The 19,628-nt window shown below is 41.6% G+C and overlaps 1 protein-coding gene across 15 annotated transcripts in view; it reads right to left on the reverse strand.

Moving 5' to 3' along the window:
• Positions 1-19,628, reverse strand: part of Dync2i1 (dynein 2 intermediate chain 1) — a 56,425-nt gene that overhangs the window by 28,240 nt on the left and 8,557 nt on the right. For all 15 annotated transcript variants that reach the window (NM_001433999.1, NM_001433997.1, NM_001433996.1 and 12 more), the window contains 6 exon segments: positions 472-601; positions 8,115-8,217; positions 12,696-12,912; positions 13,386-13,463; positions 14,687-14,995; positions 18,406-18,497. In NM_001433999.1, the coding sequence (NP_001420928.1) occupies positions 472-601; positions 8,115-8,217; positions 12,696-12,912; positions 13,386-13,463; positions 14,687-14,995; positions 18,406-18,497 (929 nt within the window).

The following is a 19,628-nucleotide window of genomic DNA, read 5'->3' on the forward strand; positions in this document are numbered from 1 at the left end:
TGACACAATTCCCTGGGTTTGGGTTCTGAACTGTATAAAAATAATCAGAGAAAATGAACTCAGCCCGACTCTGCACACAGCCCTCACTCTGCTCTTCTGAGTGCAGACGTAACGTGACTAATTCTCTCAGGCTCCTGCTGCTCAGATCTGCCTGCTAAGATGGGCTGTAACCCAGACCCGTGAGCAAAAATTCTTTCTCCTCTAAGATGCTTTTGTCAGGGTATTTTTTTTTTCAGAACATAAAAGAAACTAAGGCACCTGTCTTCTGTACCAATCATTTTTCATCATGGCCCAAGAGGGCTATCTTAGACTTTACATTCTTTGAGTTTATAAGTACCAATATGAAGCACACACGTTCTTCTGACTACTGCCTTCAGAGGCCATTTCAATTCTAATGCGTAGACAGACACAGGCACACACATTTATACTGTACTTTCATTTTATCACTTAGATAACACATCTTTTACTAACCTGCTTGGTATTTTTTTTCCCAAAGTTCCTAATGTACATGTCATATTCATTTACTGGTGGTAGGTCCAAGAGAGAAAAGGTGAAGGAAAAGTCTAAGTCAATAAGCCGGAGCAGTTTTGTACTTCGTGTCCTTTAAAACAGATTGGAAACAAAAATTCAGTTGAATAGCAGACTCAAGGACTGGCAAGAGGGTATATTTTAGGGTCACATGTAAGTAAATAAGATGAATCTAAAGTATTCAATAATTATCTTAAATAATTAAACAGGAGTTGAGGGTGCAACTCAGTGACCAAATGTTTTCTAAACTTACACAAGACCCTACATTAGAGCCCTAGAAAAGAAAAAACAAGCACAAATAAAAACAGTCACCAAGTCATGGCGGGAGCATATCAGGAACCAAGTGTGATGGTCCTTTGCAGTGCACTGAGGCTGATAAAGTTACAATAGTTGCCTACTACAATTTCCATGACCAGCAATTCACTTTTTTCATGATATATTGTTTTGGCTAGTAGGAAGGCATTTCTGTACTATCGGGCACTGTGATAGCCAGGTTTTCAGCCCACGTTCTCCTAGCTACAGCAGCCTATTCCCACAAGAAACAAGTTCCTGACACCAGTAACCCCAGACACTAGGTGTCCTCTTACCTCACAGTCTTCTTTCCTATTTATATTGGTTTTGGTCTAAAGGCGATGGCCCTGGATTCGATGTGAGTATCCCAAGTCACCTCCCACCAATCTGATATAAGCTGAGCAAGAACAGGGTTCTCTCTCTTCCTCTTACCAGTACTCCAGCTGACTGGTATTCAATACGTATGGATAGGTGAATGATCCTCCCAGACTCACAATATTAATATGTCATTTGTTCTTATGTGAATCCTCTCCCTTCCTCCTCCACTCAGAGACCTCTCAACCACTGTCACTTTTACATCATCTGATTCTCTGGCCATCATCCTGCAACTTTCTACTCACTCCCTTCAATCTTGCCTCAAGATTTCCTGCCACAGAACATTCCACACTCGATGGCTGTCCATACCTTCTCCCTGTATAGGTGGCCCAAGACAGGCCTCACTTTCCTATTTCCACGCATTTATCTAGCTGCTCCAGCATTAGCTACAGAAAACCATCCTTTTCCTACTGCCCAACAGCCATAACACAGTCAATGTCAGTGTGCCCAAGGCTGACGCTCCCCGCTCTGTACTTAGTCAGCTGGAGTTCTTGTGCTAAGAATACAGCATGATAACTGGGTTTCGTAACTAACTTTGGCATCTGGGTTAGAAAGCCTCTAATTGTTTCTCTCCTTCAGTAATGTCTTCACTACTCTTGAGTCTAGTATTTCTATGTAACTTTCAGAATCAGCTTTCTGAAAGGTATGAATTCACACATCCTTATGGGGTTTATAATAGAAAGGCACTTTTTTTGTTTCCTAAGACTCAATAATATGTACTACATTTCTCTGTGGATATAATCATGTTTATCTCAGTCCTATTAATAGGTGAAAATTTAATGGCTAGTATAGAGAAATACAACTGCCAAAAAGTTTTATGCAATATCTTTGCTAAATTCACTCATTATTCATACTTAATATTATTCTAGTTTTAGATATATATTTTAAAATTCTACATATATAATCATGTAATTAATAAAATAGACTTTTTCCTAATACATATAAATTTATTTATTCATTTTTATCTAGTTAGACCGAAGTAAAATGTTGGATTCCATACTCATCTTTAGAACTGAAAAGCTTCAGCAGGACATATAAAACTACTTGTTGAATTCTTCTAAAAATATTTTTATTGGGTGGAATTCCACTCAGTTCTAATTTGCTACGACTTACTGCACTGAGTGCTGACTATGCTGTGCTGTTGTATGTATTTGCTGTTCTGGTAAGATGATGTTAACCCAACCTTGTGTTCCTAATTCTTAGGTGTTACTCATTTTGGCTGTCACTGTGTAATAGATGACTAGACTTAGGGACACTAAGGTAGCTAATGAAGCCTTGTAATCCTTGACATATCAGAAAACATGAGTCTGCGTCTCTGCTGAGGTAGACATCCAAAGGAGTCATCATTTGACTAGGCTGTCTGGGCTGCCCTGCAGTGTCTGGGACAGTGTCTGGGGCACTGACAGATATCGGAGTTTTTGAGATGACTGCAGTCTTTCTGCACACAGTAAGGCTGTGTAACCCAAAGGCTGGAGGTTCAGGTACAACAAAAGGCACACAAAGTCTGGATTCAAAGTCTGGATTCTTGCTTCCCATTCAGGAGTCAACATCCTCCTCTGCCTCTGAGCATCAGAACGCCGGACTCTTGAGCATTTGGACACTGGATTTAAGGATCCACCCATTCCCTTTGATATCAGACTTTCTGACCTAAATGGAGCCATGCTATGGATTTTCCTGTTTTCTCATAATTTGGATACCCTTTTGAGATACTTTATGACCCATGCAATGAAATGAGACAAAGCCCCTAATAAATCATGACCCCACTCCCCACTCTATACATACACACACACACACACGCACGCACACATCTCTTCATTTTCATAGTCATAAAATTTTGAGTCAAAGTCCGGCTAAGCCTCAGAAAAGAGCATTCACAAGTTGGAAAGGTGGCCTGTTTTTCTATTCTCTGGAATCTGTGAGAACAGGAGAGTTTCCTCAGATATTTAGGAGCGTACAGACCAGTTATGTCTGTACTCTAACTTGAAGGAAAGAGTAATTCATATATTAAACACACTCAGCAAATACATGATGCCCCTCATCTTCTGCTATTTGTCTCTCCTGTGACAGCTGTGCCTTTCTAAGCCTCACTCATTTCACCTGGATCTTTATTGGCGATTATTCACATACACTTACTTAATGTTTGTTAGATCTGCAGCAATGCTCTCTTTTCCATTTTTATTATGTCTTTGTTTCCTTTATTGTACTTGATCAAGACCTACCACAGAGTTAATACATTTTAAGAAAAATTTTCAAGAGTGATTTTGGCTTTGTTGAATTTATTGGATATATTTTCAATCTCACACATTTTTTGTTCTTACCCTTTATTTCATTCCGTTATAATTTCTAATTAACTTCTGCCCTTCCCCAGGCTCTCGGCCTGCCTGTTTGGACCTCTAAGACGCAGCCTTTTTCGTTCTCGATGTGTTTCTGCTGGAGTAGATGCAACACATCCCCAGGAGGAGGTCTGCAGATGCCAGCTCTTATTGTCACTGTTGAAAGCAGCATGTAGGTCTGGGAGTGGCTCAGTGTGATTGCTGAGGACACACAGTCCTGAGTCTGAGCAGCAGCACCCAAGAGGGAAAACTTTAATTCTCAGGCTGGAGAGATAGGTCAGTGGTTAAGAGAACTATCTGTCCTTCCAGAGGACCCAAGGCCAATTCCCAATGACTACATGGTGGCTCACAATCATCTGTATTGGAATCTGATGCCCTCTTCCAGCATGCAGGCATATTGCAGATAGAAGACACATACACAAAATAAACAAGTAAATCTTTAAAGGGAGGGGGGAGGGAGAGAAGAGAAGAAAGAGGGGGAGGGGAGAGGGGAGGAGAGAGGGAGGGAGGGAAAAGGGGAGGAGAGGGAAAGGGAGGGGGAGAGGGAAAGGGAGGGGGAGAGGGAGAGGGAGAGAGATTTTGTAGATTCTCTCCTAATTTCTTCTTTTTCTTATGGTTCACCAAGAAGTGTAATTTCCCAACTTCTGACAATTTTCTAATTGACTTTTTCTTGATTTGGAGCTTAATTCCATTATGGTCAAAGATAGTCTACATCACTTTGGCCCATTGATAAAAGACTGTTTAAATGTTATAAAAGTCTACTGTATTTTTGTCTGCACTAAATTTCTATCACCAAAAATAGAAGTGTGTTTAAAAGAAAAATCTCTGACTGTGGGCTGGAGAAATGGCTCGGTGATTATGAAAATTTGTTTTTCTTGCAGAGGACCCAAGTTCAATTCCCAGTACTAACATGGTAGCTCACAACTGTCCAAACTCAAACACCCTCTCCTGACTTCCATGGACCAGGAGTTCTTGTGAGCAACACACTAATACACATAAAAAACAAAATACATTAATCTTAGAAGATTATTTTTTAAAATCTTTTACTGTATTTGTGGACAGTATTTCTGCTTTGGGTTTGGCTCAATCTCTGATGCTTGCAAGCCATGTCGCACGCCTGTGGAATGCACGGGTGAGAAGCGCCAGGCTCAGTTCAGCTTGCCCTCCTACCATTATGATGTAACTCGACAGCGGCCTTCACATTCTTATGCTTGTCTGACATGGGCATTATTTTGGTTAAGGTTTGCTTGACATAGCTTTTCCCATACCTTTAACCTTTCTGTGTCTGGCATGAAAAGTTTCTTTCCTAAAAAATACTATTTTTCCAGTTGTAAAATCTGTGCCTTTTATAGAATTTTAAAGTCTACCAGCATTTAGTGACATTACCAACACACTTCAGATTACGTTACCATATTTCTGTTTTCCATTTTTCTTTACATCTTCTGTTCTTTCATTTTTCTCTTCTTGCTCAACATTAGATTGCTCCTGTGCTTTGATTATCCTCTTTTTTCCCTTTACTTCCTTCCCATTCCCTTTGAGTGGGCACCCTGATTATTTCAACATATACTCTTACCCTACGAAGATATAGCCTCGTATCCATCTGCTAGGACTTAACAATCACTTATTGTACTATTTACCTCTCCAATTCTTGGGCTAAAAAGTGAAGAAATTATTTCTATATAATGTCAATTTCCACAAGATACTACAGTCGTTTTAGCAGTCAGTGCTGATTTCTATTGGTTCATAAACTTACTTTTTTGTGGGTTTTTTTGTTTGTTTGTTTGTTTGTTTGTTTGTTTGTTTTGTCATTCCCTCCTTTAGGAGTCCATGTTTTTATCTAGCATTAATTGCTTCTGCCTGAAAAATTCCTGTTGGTTTTAATATAGGTCTGTAAGCAAGGAATTCTCATGGGTTTATAGGTCTGAAAAAATATGTATCTTTTACTTGCATTTTTAAAGGACATTTTCACTCAGCACTTGGAGCGCTCTGTCACTGTGGCCTATATTTTCCTTTGAAGCCCTCCCACTTAGCTGTCTGCTCCACCTTTCACACTGCAGGCCCCCCACCTCTCTGGCTGTTTTTAGGAGCCTTGCTGTCTGGTGCTCTCTCACTGTACTTTTGTTTGTCTCCTTCTTTATCCTCTACATTTATGCTCCTTGAACCTTGAAATTGTTTATACTCATCAATTTCTGAAAATCCTCCCTGGTCCTTCTACTCTCCCTTTTCCGGGAGTCTCTGATCCCATTATACACAGCAGAGCAGAAGATCCTCACTCTGTGTCGTGACTTTGGGGTCACTTTCAAATCTGTCTCCATCTTTACTTCAAATTGTGAACTTAACCACTGTCCTCTCTCCAACTCACTGATCCTGCCACCTCTGAAACTTATTGAACTAACTAACTCATCTATTCAAGTTTAATTTTAATTATTATATTTTTGGAGTAGAGTGCTAAAATTTCTTTTGATGTTCTCATTTATTTCAATGTTCTGGTCAAATTCATTGCTTGTTAATTTGCTTATAGACACATTAATCACATGCTATTAAGATCTTATTTCTAAAATCCAGAACTAACGATTTGCTTTCAGGATCATACACGGATGTGTTTCACTCTTGGTTTGAGTTATATGATCCCAAATTCTGGTATGTCTAGTAATTTATTGTATATTAGACATTGTATAGAAAATTTTGTAGAAATTTTGGATGTTTTCCTTTTAGTTTCTTCCTGGCAATCAGAATCTAGATAGGCCACACTCAACAGGTCCTGCTGGGATGATCAGAGGCGCGGCGTCATGTTCTGTGATGTCAGATCCATTTCAAACTTGCCCTTCCTCCTAGCATGTACACACCTTTGCAACGTCAACCAAAGTCTGGGGTGTTAACCAAGGACTCTCCTACTTCAAAGTCCTGAACTTCATTTTCCATCTCTCCAGTCGTAGACAAATGTTCCAGTTCCCTACTCTTGCTTTCTACCTGACTTGGCCAACTTGAGAAACAAACCCCTACAGTCCCTGGACTAGGAATATAGCAGCAACACAGGATTAGCACACTACGCCTCTCTTGTGGAACTTGATCCTTTGGGTCCTGGTGGTCTGAGCTACTAGTTTTTCATGCAACCACCTCAGGATTTGTGGTGACTACTGTTGCTTTAGATTCAGCTTTCCTAGTTAGTTTTAGCTGAAGATTTTTTTATTTTTGTTTTTTTTTCTTCAATACAAACTGTTCATCATAGAAAATGGTTGAAGTCCTATCCCAATACTTTGAAATTCAATTCAAAAAAGAATGTTGTTCTGATAATTGTATGCTGCTCAATAGTGTCTGTCATTGGGTAGCTGCATTTGTCATAGAAAGCTGCCTCTGCAAAGATCCTGTCAGGTTGTTATAGGCAAGATGTTATGCTAATGCTCTCAACGGACACAAACATTGTCGTTGTTTTAGCATTCCATCTATCCCATATGAGAAGTATTGACCTTCATGTGTGAATAAATGCTTCTGACTTATTAACAAAATACATTCATTTCTGTCCTAACAGCATTACTTTTTTACTATTGAATTGCTGGTCATTCTCACCCCATCTGAGGGAAGACTGGGGAAAGAAAACAAGACCAAAAAAAAACAAACAAAAAAAAAAACTTTCTTTTTTTTTCTCACCTTGCCCGTACCATTTCTCTGTGGCTCCAGCCAGTATGGTTCAGTATGCCTGATCACACTATCATAGACTTTGTGGGAAGGCAAATTTAAAAGTCACTGCAGAATCAGTTTTAACTCATTTGAAAGAATGCTATGAGGTGAGTACTCCAGGGTTCTCCACCACATAGGGCTGACTGCATTAGTATTTCCTCACACTCAGCCATCCAGGCACTCAGGCCAGGAACTCAGGGCTAAAGCCATAGTTGAAAGGAGTTCAAAGGTTTCTAATTAATGCTTGGGCAGGTGGCAAACCTTGGTTATCACTTACATGATGACAGTTTTGCAGGTATACATAATACCAGAATTGTTGGGTCGTGGAAGTTTCTACCTATATTTTAAGAGACCAGTAGCACAGAGTGACAGTCCAACAGGAGCAAGCGCAATCTGCTACCAGACATCTAAATGTATGGTTGGGATTCTGCTGCAGTCAAAACAGCCCATGGGCTCCAGGGCTAAGTCCACAATAGTCAGCCATGAATGTACTGAAGTCATTAGCTAGGAAGCACCTGGTACACAAGAGGGTGCAAACTAATCAGACTAAGCAATGAACACAAAGAATTGTAGTAGCAGAAGAACTGACCAAGATAGGAATACAGCTCAGCAGGAGAGTGCTTGCCTAATACACAAAATACTGGGTTCAATCCCTAAATAATTTACCTAAGCAATCAATCAACAATGAAAATGGGAAACTTTAGTTTTAAGGTTATGTTGACAAACAGTACATTAATATGCACTTACACAAAGCTACAACTAAGATTAGATCAATGGGAGAACATTTGCCTAGAGTACACAAGGCCCTGGGTTTCATACACACACACACACACACACACACACACACACACACACACACACACACACACGCACACACAGACACCTGTGGCAAACTCTTCATATACTTACTTTTGCTTGAGGGCCTGACTCCTACTCTTCTGACGATGTGAAGCTGTTGCAAAATCCACAAAAATTCCACAAACAGGGGTTCTAGAAGTGGAATCATTTGCATCTGCATAAGAAAAAAAAGCCATTTTGTGACAATGAAATAGTTCCTTCAAGGAAAAAAACCCACAATTATAGTCTATATAACAATCACACTTGACAATTTTTATTGAAATTTTTTATTTTATTGAAATCACACTAGTAAGAATTTTAGAAATATGTATAAATATATGCATAAAATATAGTTTCCTATCATTGTCCTACTTTCTCTGGAAAAAAAAAGCAAACCCTCACCTGTGGTCTCACTTTCTAAGACTTCATTTACCTAAAGTCTATTGTGGTCTGAAAGTTATTAATGAGTAATTCCAAAGTCAACAGTTGATAAGAATTGAAGTGCATGCTGTTCTGAATACCTTGATGAAATCTCACAATGTTTTATCTACAACATGAGCCATCCTATAGTTTGGTACAGGCAGGCTGTATGTGCTCCCTCCCTCCAATTCAGTCACTTGGCCCTGCAGACACAGTTGTCATTATCAGTTTTCATGAAACTCAAGAACCCTTAATACTCAAGGAGCCCTAAATTAGCCCTAAAAGGACAGGAAAACATATGGATGAGCCAAAGAGGAACCATTAGTACCTTCCTCTAGAACCACAGGATGGCAGAGCAAATAAAGGAACTTGACTACAAGCCTGACAACCTAGTGGATCTCTAGAACCCACAAGATGGAAGGATGAACTTCAGAAAGTTGTCCTTTGACCCCAACATGAACACAATTACAAGCACATACTCTCACACATGTGCACACAAATGCACACAAATTAATTAATTAATTAATAAAAAATTTAAAGGAGTTTCCTTGAAATAAAAAGGTGACTGTTCTCAATTTAAGAAAAGAAAAAATCCTGAGGCTGCTAAGATCAATGGTAAAAACAAGAAACTCATGGTACATTAGCTGCAGCAGCTTAACCTGAAAAGTTTCCACACCAGAAGATGATGGGGGCCTACTTAAAAGGAGAAGGCACTATGCTCATGTTGGGGGACAAGAACAGAAAATGTGCTCAAACTACTGCACAGTGTAGCATCAGAAAGCACTTAGGGGACTAAACACCATGCAGTGCTCTAGCCTTTGCTGCTCTTGCACAGGACCTGGTTTAGTTCCCAGCACTCACGTGGCAGCTCGCAACTGTCTATAACTCCAGGGAATCTGATAGCTTCTTCTAACCTCCAAAAGTACCAGGTACACATACAGTGTATACGTATATATGCAGCATACTCATGTACATAAAATAAAAATAATCTGTTCAGCTATCACTTAGCACTTAGACAATGCAGGTTTAAGCAGGGTCCCCCTCACCTGCAGGGAAGGGAAGGGCAACACCTGAAACAGCTCTTCAACAGCAGTGAAGTCAGGCTCTTCTGAAAGGTGCCAGGTAGAAGCTACATCCCAAAGTGTGAAGATGCAGGCGTAGCCTAGCTCTATCCCAGTGCCCATGTCACTCGTCTCAGTTTAGATCATCACTCCATCATCTCCCATCAACACAAGATGAGCAATCAGAGGACCATGGAATATTCTAACTAAGCAAAGTCCACATCCAGCTAGCTTTGGTCACAGCAGACTGCTGTGAGTCTTCCCCACTACCCTCTCCCTGTGCCTAATTTACAAATTTACTCCTAAGGATGCACATAGAAGACAACACAGTTTACCTACTGGGCTGGGAATTACCTACACTTACAGGAGTCCACTGTCTGGGGAAAACAGGGTAGGTGCTGTGTAACCACAGACAATGAGAATGATATACTAGAAGAAAAGTAGTGCATAAGTACAAAATAGGTAAAAAGCAAAACTTTCTATAAATGAAGATTGGATAAACTAGCTAAAATGTAAAAAGAGATTAACAAGTCAAAGTGTAGGTATGTATTTCATCAGCATACCAAGATTTCCAAAGAACAGTGGCCTTATTATTGGGCTGGGAGAAAAACAACATCTTAGGTTATTCTTCTTGGTGGAAACAATCCTCTCTCAATTCACCACTTTCCTCTAAGGGATCCTGTAAGTTTCCTGTTTTTACTTATCAACATGTTTATTTTACCTGTGTATTAACCTGTCTCCTCAATCCTCTTGGGACATGTGTTTGAGTTTAACAAGAGTGTTAAACAAGACATAGACCTGCCATCTTGTGGTTTTATAAACCTTCTGAGGCCTATGTACATAATTGCACTGACCCTCAGAACAGAAAGCCAGTGATGTGGAGACTGTGATTTTGGAGCAGATCATATATCTGGTCCAGAGCACAGTTCACGTTTTGGCACTAGGGAGCCTGCATGCCATGGACATCGGTGTTGCCAACTACGAAGCTCAAACAGATCGTGAGAGAATTACTGTCTCAGATTCTAAAGTGAACAAACCCATCTCGGTCTTCTTCTTTTTTAATATTTTTAAAGATTTACTTTTATGAGTACACTGTTGCTGTCTTCAGACACACCAGAAGAGGGGGCATCAGATCCCATTACAGATGGTTGTGAGCCACCATGTGGTTACTGGGAATTGAACTCAGGACCTCTGGAAGAGCAGTCAGTGCTCTTAACCGCTGAGCCACCTCTCCAGCCCCCCAACTCGTTCTTTACAGTCATAGATATAAATACTGGGGCACAGCTGTCACCTCTGGAAGTGGTCATCATTTGGCACTAATTCACCAACAGATGGAGATATGCCCTCTGGCATTACAAAAAACTTTTTCAGGCACTAAGGTTGACTTTGATGCACTACAAAAGGTATTTATCAGTTTCCTATAGTGACAAAAAAAGGTAAGATGATCAGCTTATAATCAAATAAACCCCAGGATGCACCAGAGTATTATATGACAGCTGTGGTTAGCCAAGCAGGATATAATCTGCCACAAATGTGATTAAATGGTAGTCATTGCCAATGTGGCCTAGCACTCTTGCTTTTGAGCTCGTTATTTATATATTAATTTATGTAATTATCAATCTAAGGAGGTCTTACCCTCAGAAACACAAAAGCAGAATGGTTAAGTAACTATCTGTCCTAGTTAGCAGTTACTGTCAACTTGACACAGCCTAGAATCACCTTTAAAAAGTCACAATTCAATAACTGTGTATATCAGGTTCATCTATGGACATGTCTGTTAAGGCTTGGTTTGACTATCTTCACTGATCTAGAAGAGCTCAGCCCACTATAGATGGCACCACTCCCAAGCCAGTAGCCCTGGGCTAGCCAAGGAAGCTAGCTGAGAGCATAAGCCTGATGGTGAGTCAGACAGCAAGCAGGCAAGCAACGTGCTGCCAGGGTTTCTGCTCCAAGCTCCTGCTTGTTCCTACCTTGACTTGTATGGTCTGTGATGGACTGTGACCTGGAAATGTACAGCAAATAAATTCTCTCCTCCCCTGAGGTGCTTACAGTCTCACTATTTTATCACAGTAACAGAAAGGAAACTAGAATAGTGCTCGAGGTCACACAACCAGCCAACGCTAAAAGCCGAGATCTAAAACTCCATGAGCACCATTAAACAACTTCCAAGTTGCTGCCTACAGTTCAGAACATGGTTTTGTCTCTGTACATACCCATCTCTTCTGCCCCCTTGCAATAGCTTAATACGGAGGAGCCAAAAATCATAGTTCTTATTTTCTAGGGAGCAATGTGTGCACGAGTGACCAATTCATCTTGCCAAGAATAAAGGTAGGAAATGACAAGGTTGCTCATGGATATATTTTACAGGCCTAAGTAGACACACTGCCACATCACTGAGTCCACAGTACCAGTACCTGAGTACCATGGTACAAAACCAATCCACACAGTAAAAGACTGGGTCCTTCCTTCTGCCAGGCCCATTAGCCCAGGCCTCAGAGGAGTACTTCTAGCTATCAACTTATAGAGCACCAACTATCCATACTGCCCTACAGCTTGCTATCTCTGCAATAGGCACACAATGTGATTGCTGGTTACTGTTCCAGACTTCCAGATGTATTATTACATTACAGTAAGTAATTGCTATTAACTTTATTTATTGTGGGCTACAAGATCACTGGCAGAAAGCTTGGGCTATGTTAGCAAACTTGCTCCATGGAGCAGGTGATAGGCCTTGCTAGCTCTACAGAAGCCCAAGGACACTCTACAAAACAGAGAGAAGCCCTGTGAGGCAGTCAGAAGGACTGAGATGGCACTTATAGGACATCGGGAGGCATATGAACCTTTTCCCAAGGAATTTCCTTTATGAAAATTAAAATTCGTACTTGGAGAGAATTCAAGGAGGACATTACTAAAGGGAACAAGACCACATGCCTACAGGCTGCATAAGAGGCTGCTAGCAGTGCAGGATATTGTATATGGTTGTACACAGGAGACAGCTTGGGTCAGTTCATAGCAACCCTCACCACACATGCCACGGGTGGACACCAGGAGTTGGGCGGCACAGGGTGCAGCATCACCTACCTGATGCATCAAGGGTAAAAACCTACCCACCTCCATAGCTGTCTCCAGAGCTCACAGGCCATGTTTCCAGTTATAGTGTCCCTGTGCATACCTGCCCAGGGCTCCTTCGTGTTCTCTGCCCGACCTTGCTTCTGAAACATTTTCAAAGATAACTCGCCAACCCTTTCGTTCTCTGCACTGATCGCCTTTTGAATCTCCTGTATTTCCCTTTTCTGGGCCAGAGGAAGCTCGTCGGCTTTCTCTTTAGCTTCGTGCTCATTGTTGCTGTCATCGTCTCCATCACAAACCTCAAAGTCGTCTTCATAATCCTAGGGACAAGAAGAAGGATCGTGGCTGCCTAGGCCAGTGAGCTGACACCCATATACAACAAAACGTACAATCTATAATTTAAAACTCTTGTAGCTAAGGGAGGTATTGTAATTCACTGCTTTGGATTGTGCATTTATAATGTACTGCTGCCTCAGTCTTTCTGAAAATGAAGCACAGGATACAGAGCATGTGTACTAATAAGTATGAATAATGTATAAACTTTGTGCTAAGATTGTGAAGGGCTTTATGTACTTACAGTTACACGTATAAATGTTTGAATACAGCACTGAAAATGGAGTTAAACTATAGAACTCTTTAAGCACTGGTGGGAATAGAGCAAGCTTTGCACAGGTAACAATCAGATCTATATCAAACCTTACCAGACATGACAAGAGAGAAAATCACTACTACACATGCACTAATTTTTAAGACCAAATTGTTAAACTGAGAAAAATTTAAATTTTATATGTACCACAAAATCATCTTCTAAGTTGGGCAGATACTCATCAGCCCCAGTAGCCTCTAAACCATTGTCTTCCTTTTCAGGTTCCTTGAAGCAAAAGTTGAGCATGAAACAAAACAAACAAACAAAAAAGTCAATCATAAATATTACAAAGAGGTTGAAATACATGCTTTCTAGGGTTCATGTGATGCTGATTTAAAATTATTTGTAAAAACAGAACAATGTAGAATTATTTTAAGACATGCCCTATACTTTACTTTACTATACTATACACACTATACTTTAAAAAACTAAAAAGTCTTTAAGCTGTCACCATAGATAATAATAAATGTTGGAGAAATGTTTATTCTATAACAAACATTACACAACACACATGTGACCAGGTACAGGACAATATTTCAGGTTCTATAAAAACAGCAGTTCAAAGTGCATGTGTGAGAACAAAAGTTACTACAGTGGGTCTCTGAAAACACTCAGCAACTGGACTGATGAAGTCAAGTACACGCAGGGAGAAACAGAGCCTTTGCAATCAGTAGCTACACATTTTTATGTTTCGTAAACCTATTTACCAATCCTGATTCAAACTGCTTCATATCTGGATCACTTAATTCCCCCTTTAAAGTAACAACTTCCTTTTTAATGTTAGATTTCAAGTTTTAATAAAAGATTTTCAATTTCCTGTTAAATATATATGTCAACAGCAGGGTGTGGTAGCAAACACCAGTAATCTAGGCTGATTGGATGATGGAGACAGGAGGATGACTGGAAGCCAAAGCTGTAGACCAGCCTGCACAACACAGTGAGCCCTCATCTCCTGGGTGGGAGGGTGGGGAGAGTACATACCACATGACTACAATTACTCCTCTCCCTCTACTAATCACAAAGTGTTGACTTCAGTCATCTTCTCATATGTCATACCTGTTGTGATGGCTAACATCAGCTTGACTGGACTGAGAAGCAGCTACAGTATTTACAAAGCACATCTCTGACTGTCGTGACGATGAGTCCAAAGAGTTGAGATCAACCAGGGAAAAGTCAAACCTAAGAGGACAGCACAGTCGCATATGCGAGGGGCCGTAGACGCCTACAGCGCACACCTGTGATCTCTGACATAATGAACTGAAATCTCTGAGAATATGAGCCAAATAACCCTTTCCTCCCTTAACTTATGTCTCATGCTTTGTCTTAGTAACCAAAAGCTGTCAGGGTGTTAGACAGTGGATCTGAACGTCATTGGACTGCACTGAGCAATGTCCTCACTACCTGCTGACCTCGGGAGGAGTACAGACAACGCCATGGAAGAACAATACCTTTGACTCCCTTTTCCTGTGCTCTTCTTTCAGAGATCTCTCTTTTTTATCCGCGTGACTTCGGCGCCTCTCCTCATCATAATGCAGTCCATCCTTGTGCCGCTTCTCTCTGTGTCTGTCTTCTATTTCCCTGTCAGACAGAGAGCTCCCCTTCTCCTTTGAGTGTCTGTCTTTTTTCTCCCTTGTGCTGCTTTTCTCTCGGTGCTTCCTCTCCCGATCTGCATCTTTCACCTTCCTGTGCTTCTTTTCACCGTCCTCCTTATACAGCCAGTAATTCAGGGGATTCTCCTTACTGTCACCATACTGCAGCTGTGAACCCAACAGAGAAGTAAGTCCACATGAGCTACGGGAGCACAGCAATCAGTGCTGTGCGTACTACAGGACAGGTGCTGTACTGCTGTCTGTGTGTGTACTACAGTGACACGTGCTGTCTGTGTGTACTACAGTGACATGTGCTGTCTGTGTGTGTGTACCACAGTGACACGTGCTGTCTGTGTGTACTACAGTGACATGTGCTGTCTGTGTGTGTGTACCACAGTGACACGTGCTGTCTGTGTGTACTACAGTGACATGTGCTGTCTGTGCGTACTACAGGACAGGTGCTGTACTGCTGTCTGTGTGTGTGTACTACAGTGACACGTGCTGTCTGTCTGTGTGTACTACAGTGACACGTGCTGTCTGTGTGTGTGTACTACAGTGACACGTGCTGTCTGTGTGTACTACAGTGACACGTGCTGTCTGTGTGTACTACAGGACACGTGCTGTCTGTCTGTGTGTACTACAGTGACATGTGCTGTCTGTGTGTACTACAGTGACACGTGCTGTCTGTGTGTACTACAGTGACACGTGCTGTCTGTGTGTACTACAGGACACATGCTGTCTGTGTGTACTACAGTGACACGTGCTGCCTGTGTGTACTACAGTGACACGTGCTGTCTGTCTGTGTGTACTACAGTGACAGGTGCTGTCTGTGTGTACTACAGTGACACGTGCTGTCTGAGTGTACTACAGGACAGGTGCAGTCTGTGTGTACTACAGTGACACGTGCTGTCTGTGTGTACTACAGTGACACGTGCTGTCTGAGTGTACTACAGGACAGGTGCTGTCTGAGTGTACTACAGTGACATGTGCTGTCTGTGTGTACTACAGTGACATGTGCTGCCTGTGTGTACTACAGGACACGTGCTGTCTGAGTGTACTACAGGACAGGTGCTGTCTGTGTGTACTACAGTGACATGTGCTGCCTGTGTGTACTACAGTGACATGTGCTGCCTGTGTGTACTACAATGACATGTGCTGTCTGTGTGTACTACAGTGACATGTGCTGTCTGTCTGAGTGTACTATAGGACAGGTGCTGTCTGTCTGTGTGTACTACAGTGACATGTGCTGTCTGTGTGAACTACAGTGACACGTCCTGTCTGTGTGTACTACAGTGACACGTGCTGTCTGTGTGTACTACAGGACAGGTGCTGTCTGTGTGTACTACAGTGACATGTGCTATCTGTGTGTATTATAGTGAAAGAATCAGAGAAAACCATAGTTGGCACATCTCAGTCTCCCTAAAATCCTCAATCCAGAAGAATTATCCTCATTCACACCAACACCAAGCACTACAAAGCAAGATCATGTAAGCCTAGATGTCTTCTATCTGACTTAAAAACCGTCCAAATTCCTCAGGATAAGGGTCTGGATGGCCCTGTGTTATGGCTTGGTCTCCAGGATGCCACTGCTGGGAGGTCCTGTGGACCTTCAGGAAGGTCAGCCATGTGAAAAGCTGAGGGGACTTTGGGTCTCAGCTTCCTATTCCTCCCTCCCATCTCTAATCCCTGAATAAACGGAGTGTTAGTTAAATTGCCTCTTCTATGCATTCCTACAATGTCCTACCTCTTTACAACAGGCCCAACAAGTCATGGGCTGAAGGTTCCAATTCTATGAATCAAAGTCAATCTTTCTTTTTTATTTCCTTGGATATTCTATTATAGTGACAGAAAACTAATACAGACACACAGCAAAACAAACAGCATTTGCCTTCTATGTTTCTCCACCACATTCTTAATTTGTTCCCTCAGCTTTAGCTCCATAGCCCCTGCTGCAGAGACTCTGACTTCTCTAGGAAACCAGTCCCTGTAGTCAATGCCAGCAGTGTGGTGCTGGTGTCTCTATGTAGTAATGTGGCCTGTCATTGTCTCTTAATTGTTGCTCATTTGCACCCAGAAAAGGAGCCTTGCAAGGAAAGGCTGTGATCTAGTCATCTTCTCATCCCAACACCACCACCAAAGTTCAGTGAGTCACTCATGACACAAGTCACAGCCGTTACTGTGACGATATTCCAGCTCTGACTCCATCTGGGAACCTTCAAGGCAGACCCCAAGCAAGCCTGACTTGGTCCAGCCCAGCTGAGGTTCACTCTGCTACCTCCTGTGTCATCCCTTCACTGTGTTCCTTCTAACCAGTCTGGGGACATGAAGAGTCTCTGTAATGTCCTTCCTTGGTTCTCGTCAACTCCAGTCCACCCTGTGTATCTCTGCCAGGAGAGTATTTCTAGAGAAAATATCTCTGACTGAGGCCCTCAGCTTTAAAGGCAGATCACTTGCCAAATAAACTATGAGGATTAAAAAGCTAAGTCTAGGGGTTGGGGATTTAGCTCAGTGGTAGAGCGCTTGCCTAGCAAGTGCAAGGCCCTGGGTTCGGTCTCCAGCTCCGAAAAAAAAAAAAAAAAAAAAAAAAAAAAAAAAAAGCTAAGTCTACAGGGCCTTTCCTTTAATAGACCTATAACAAAACCCAGACAACTATTTACATTACAACTATTACATGAAGGAGAAAGGACTTGTTAAGTATTCTGTGCACCAAAGGACAGACTTATCTATGTCATAATTTGCACTTACTTACAAAAATTACAGATTCTTCAAATTAAATAAAAGAGCAACATAAATGCCTGACAAAGAGTTAATTTTTTAAAATACACTCAAGCCTAGCCACTAGAAGGTAAGTGTTACACACATGAAAATTAATGAACAGTAGTTAACTTCCCTAAGTCCACAACCACATAGGGTACAGGAAGAATCCATTCTAATGTTCTTTATCGAAGGATAATTTTAAAAAGTGGTGTCCTAGCTAGTCATGTGTCAGTTTGACACAAGGTGGAGTCATCTGAAAGCAGTGAACCTCAAGTGAGGAAATGCTTCTGCGAGATCCAGCTGTAGGGCATTTTCTTAATTAGTGATTGAAGGGGGAGGGCCCAGCCCATTGTAGGTGGTGCCATCCCTGGGTTGGTGGTCCTGGGTTCTATAAGCAGGCTGTGCAAGTCAGTAAGCAGCACCTCTCCATGGCCTCTGCATCAGCTCCTGCCTCCAGGTTCCAGCCCTGCTTGAGTTTCCTCCAGACTTTTTTCGATGATGGAAAGTGGAAACAAATGTGGAAGTGTAAACCAAATAAACCCTTTCCTCCCCAGGTTGCTTTTTGGTCGTTGTGTTTTGTCACAGCAATAGTGACCCCACCTAAGACAACTTAAGTGACACATACCAATCATCCTAATATGGAGATTAAACACTATACGTATACACTGAAGTGTCACACTCTGCCCTCTAAGTATGTATAACTATTACACAGCAATTAGAAGCCAAAAATGTATTTTAAAAAGGAAGTGCCCAGAACCTCCATTTCCTGTGGATGAGCAGTGCTCCCGGGTGCTCTGCTGGCCTGGGCCTGGGCACCTCACCTTCCGTTCTCGGTATCTTCTTTCTCTATCTTCATCCACTCTTTCAGAGTCTTCGTCTCTCCTTTCTCTTTCCTCCATTCGTAATTTACTTGCTAAAAAACACATTTTTAACATTCACAATCTTTATCGTACCAAGACCACCACTTAACTTGCTGTAGACTTTACTATTGCACATATGGTCGTAAATTTGTATCATAAAACATTCTTCAACTAAAACTCATTCTCAAAACTCAAGAGTAACAAGGGCCAGAATCTAAACTTAAAGTGGGGAGGAGTATGGCAGGCTCAGACAGATAGTTCTCCCCTCTCCCAGCTTGTTATTGAGACAAGTGGGTAAATGTCTGTGTACCCATGGGAGTAGAGAGCAGCCTCACGGATAAGGTCTGACAGGAAGTTGAAGACTATCAGGCAGTTGCTGCTGAGAGGGTGAGTCTCCGTCACCTTGGTGCTGTTGATGTCCAAAGTACTACTGAGTACAGACGCACCAGCTATAGCTGACACCTCATCAGCTTACAGTTAAGAAAACCCAAAGGGCAGGGCTTTCACTTAGGGTGGCCTTGCCTACCATGTACAACAGCCCCGAGCTGGAGCCCCAGTATTGCAATAAAACTAACACTTTGGTGGAATACTTTTATTAAATGCTTTATTTTTGTTTATTCACAGAGAGTTAAGATTTATTGCGATATTAAGTTTAAGAAAGAATTTCAAAAGTTAAAAACACTAGTAAATATAAGAAAATGTTTCCTTTGTTGATTGGATTTTTTTTTAAGCTCACATTAACAAGCATGGAGAATAGGAAATTGGCTTTGTTTCCTAAATCCAAAGGTAAAGCACCCATGAAAACCTCAGAGAAAATAAACGATGAACTCAAAGGAAAAATGTTTTAAACAGTGAGAAGTCTTAAACAAAATACAGGCCAAGAAAATGGCTCAGCACGTAAAAGTGCCAGCCAGTCAAACCTGACAAAACCAGAACCTATATAGCTGGATACAGCTGCACTCATGTATGTGCATTCCTACCACAGGATGGAAAATAAGGAAAACAGAATCAGCTAGACTCTCTCAGGCCAGCTAGCCTAAAGCATATAATATGGCAGATAGAGACCCCATCTCAATGGGGAAGGCAAGAACCAACTCCTGAATGTTATCCTCTAACCTCCACTCGGAGCATGGCACGCACGCACGCACGCACGCACGCACGCACGCACGCACGCACGCACGCAC

The sequence above is a fragment of the Rattus norvegicus genome, chromosome 6, assembly GCF_021556685.1.
Source record: "Rattus norvegicus strain SHRSP/BbbUtx chromosome 6, alternate assembly SHRSP_T2T, whole genome shotgun sequence".
In the NCBI taxonomy this organism is placed as follows: domain Eukaryota; kingdom Metazoa; phylum Chordata; class Mammalia; order Rodentia; family Muridae; genus Rattus; species Rattus norvegicus.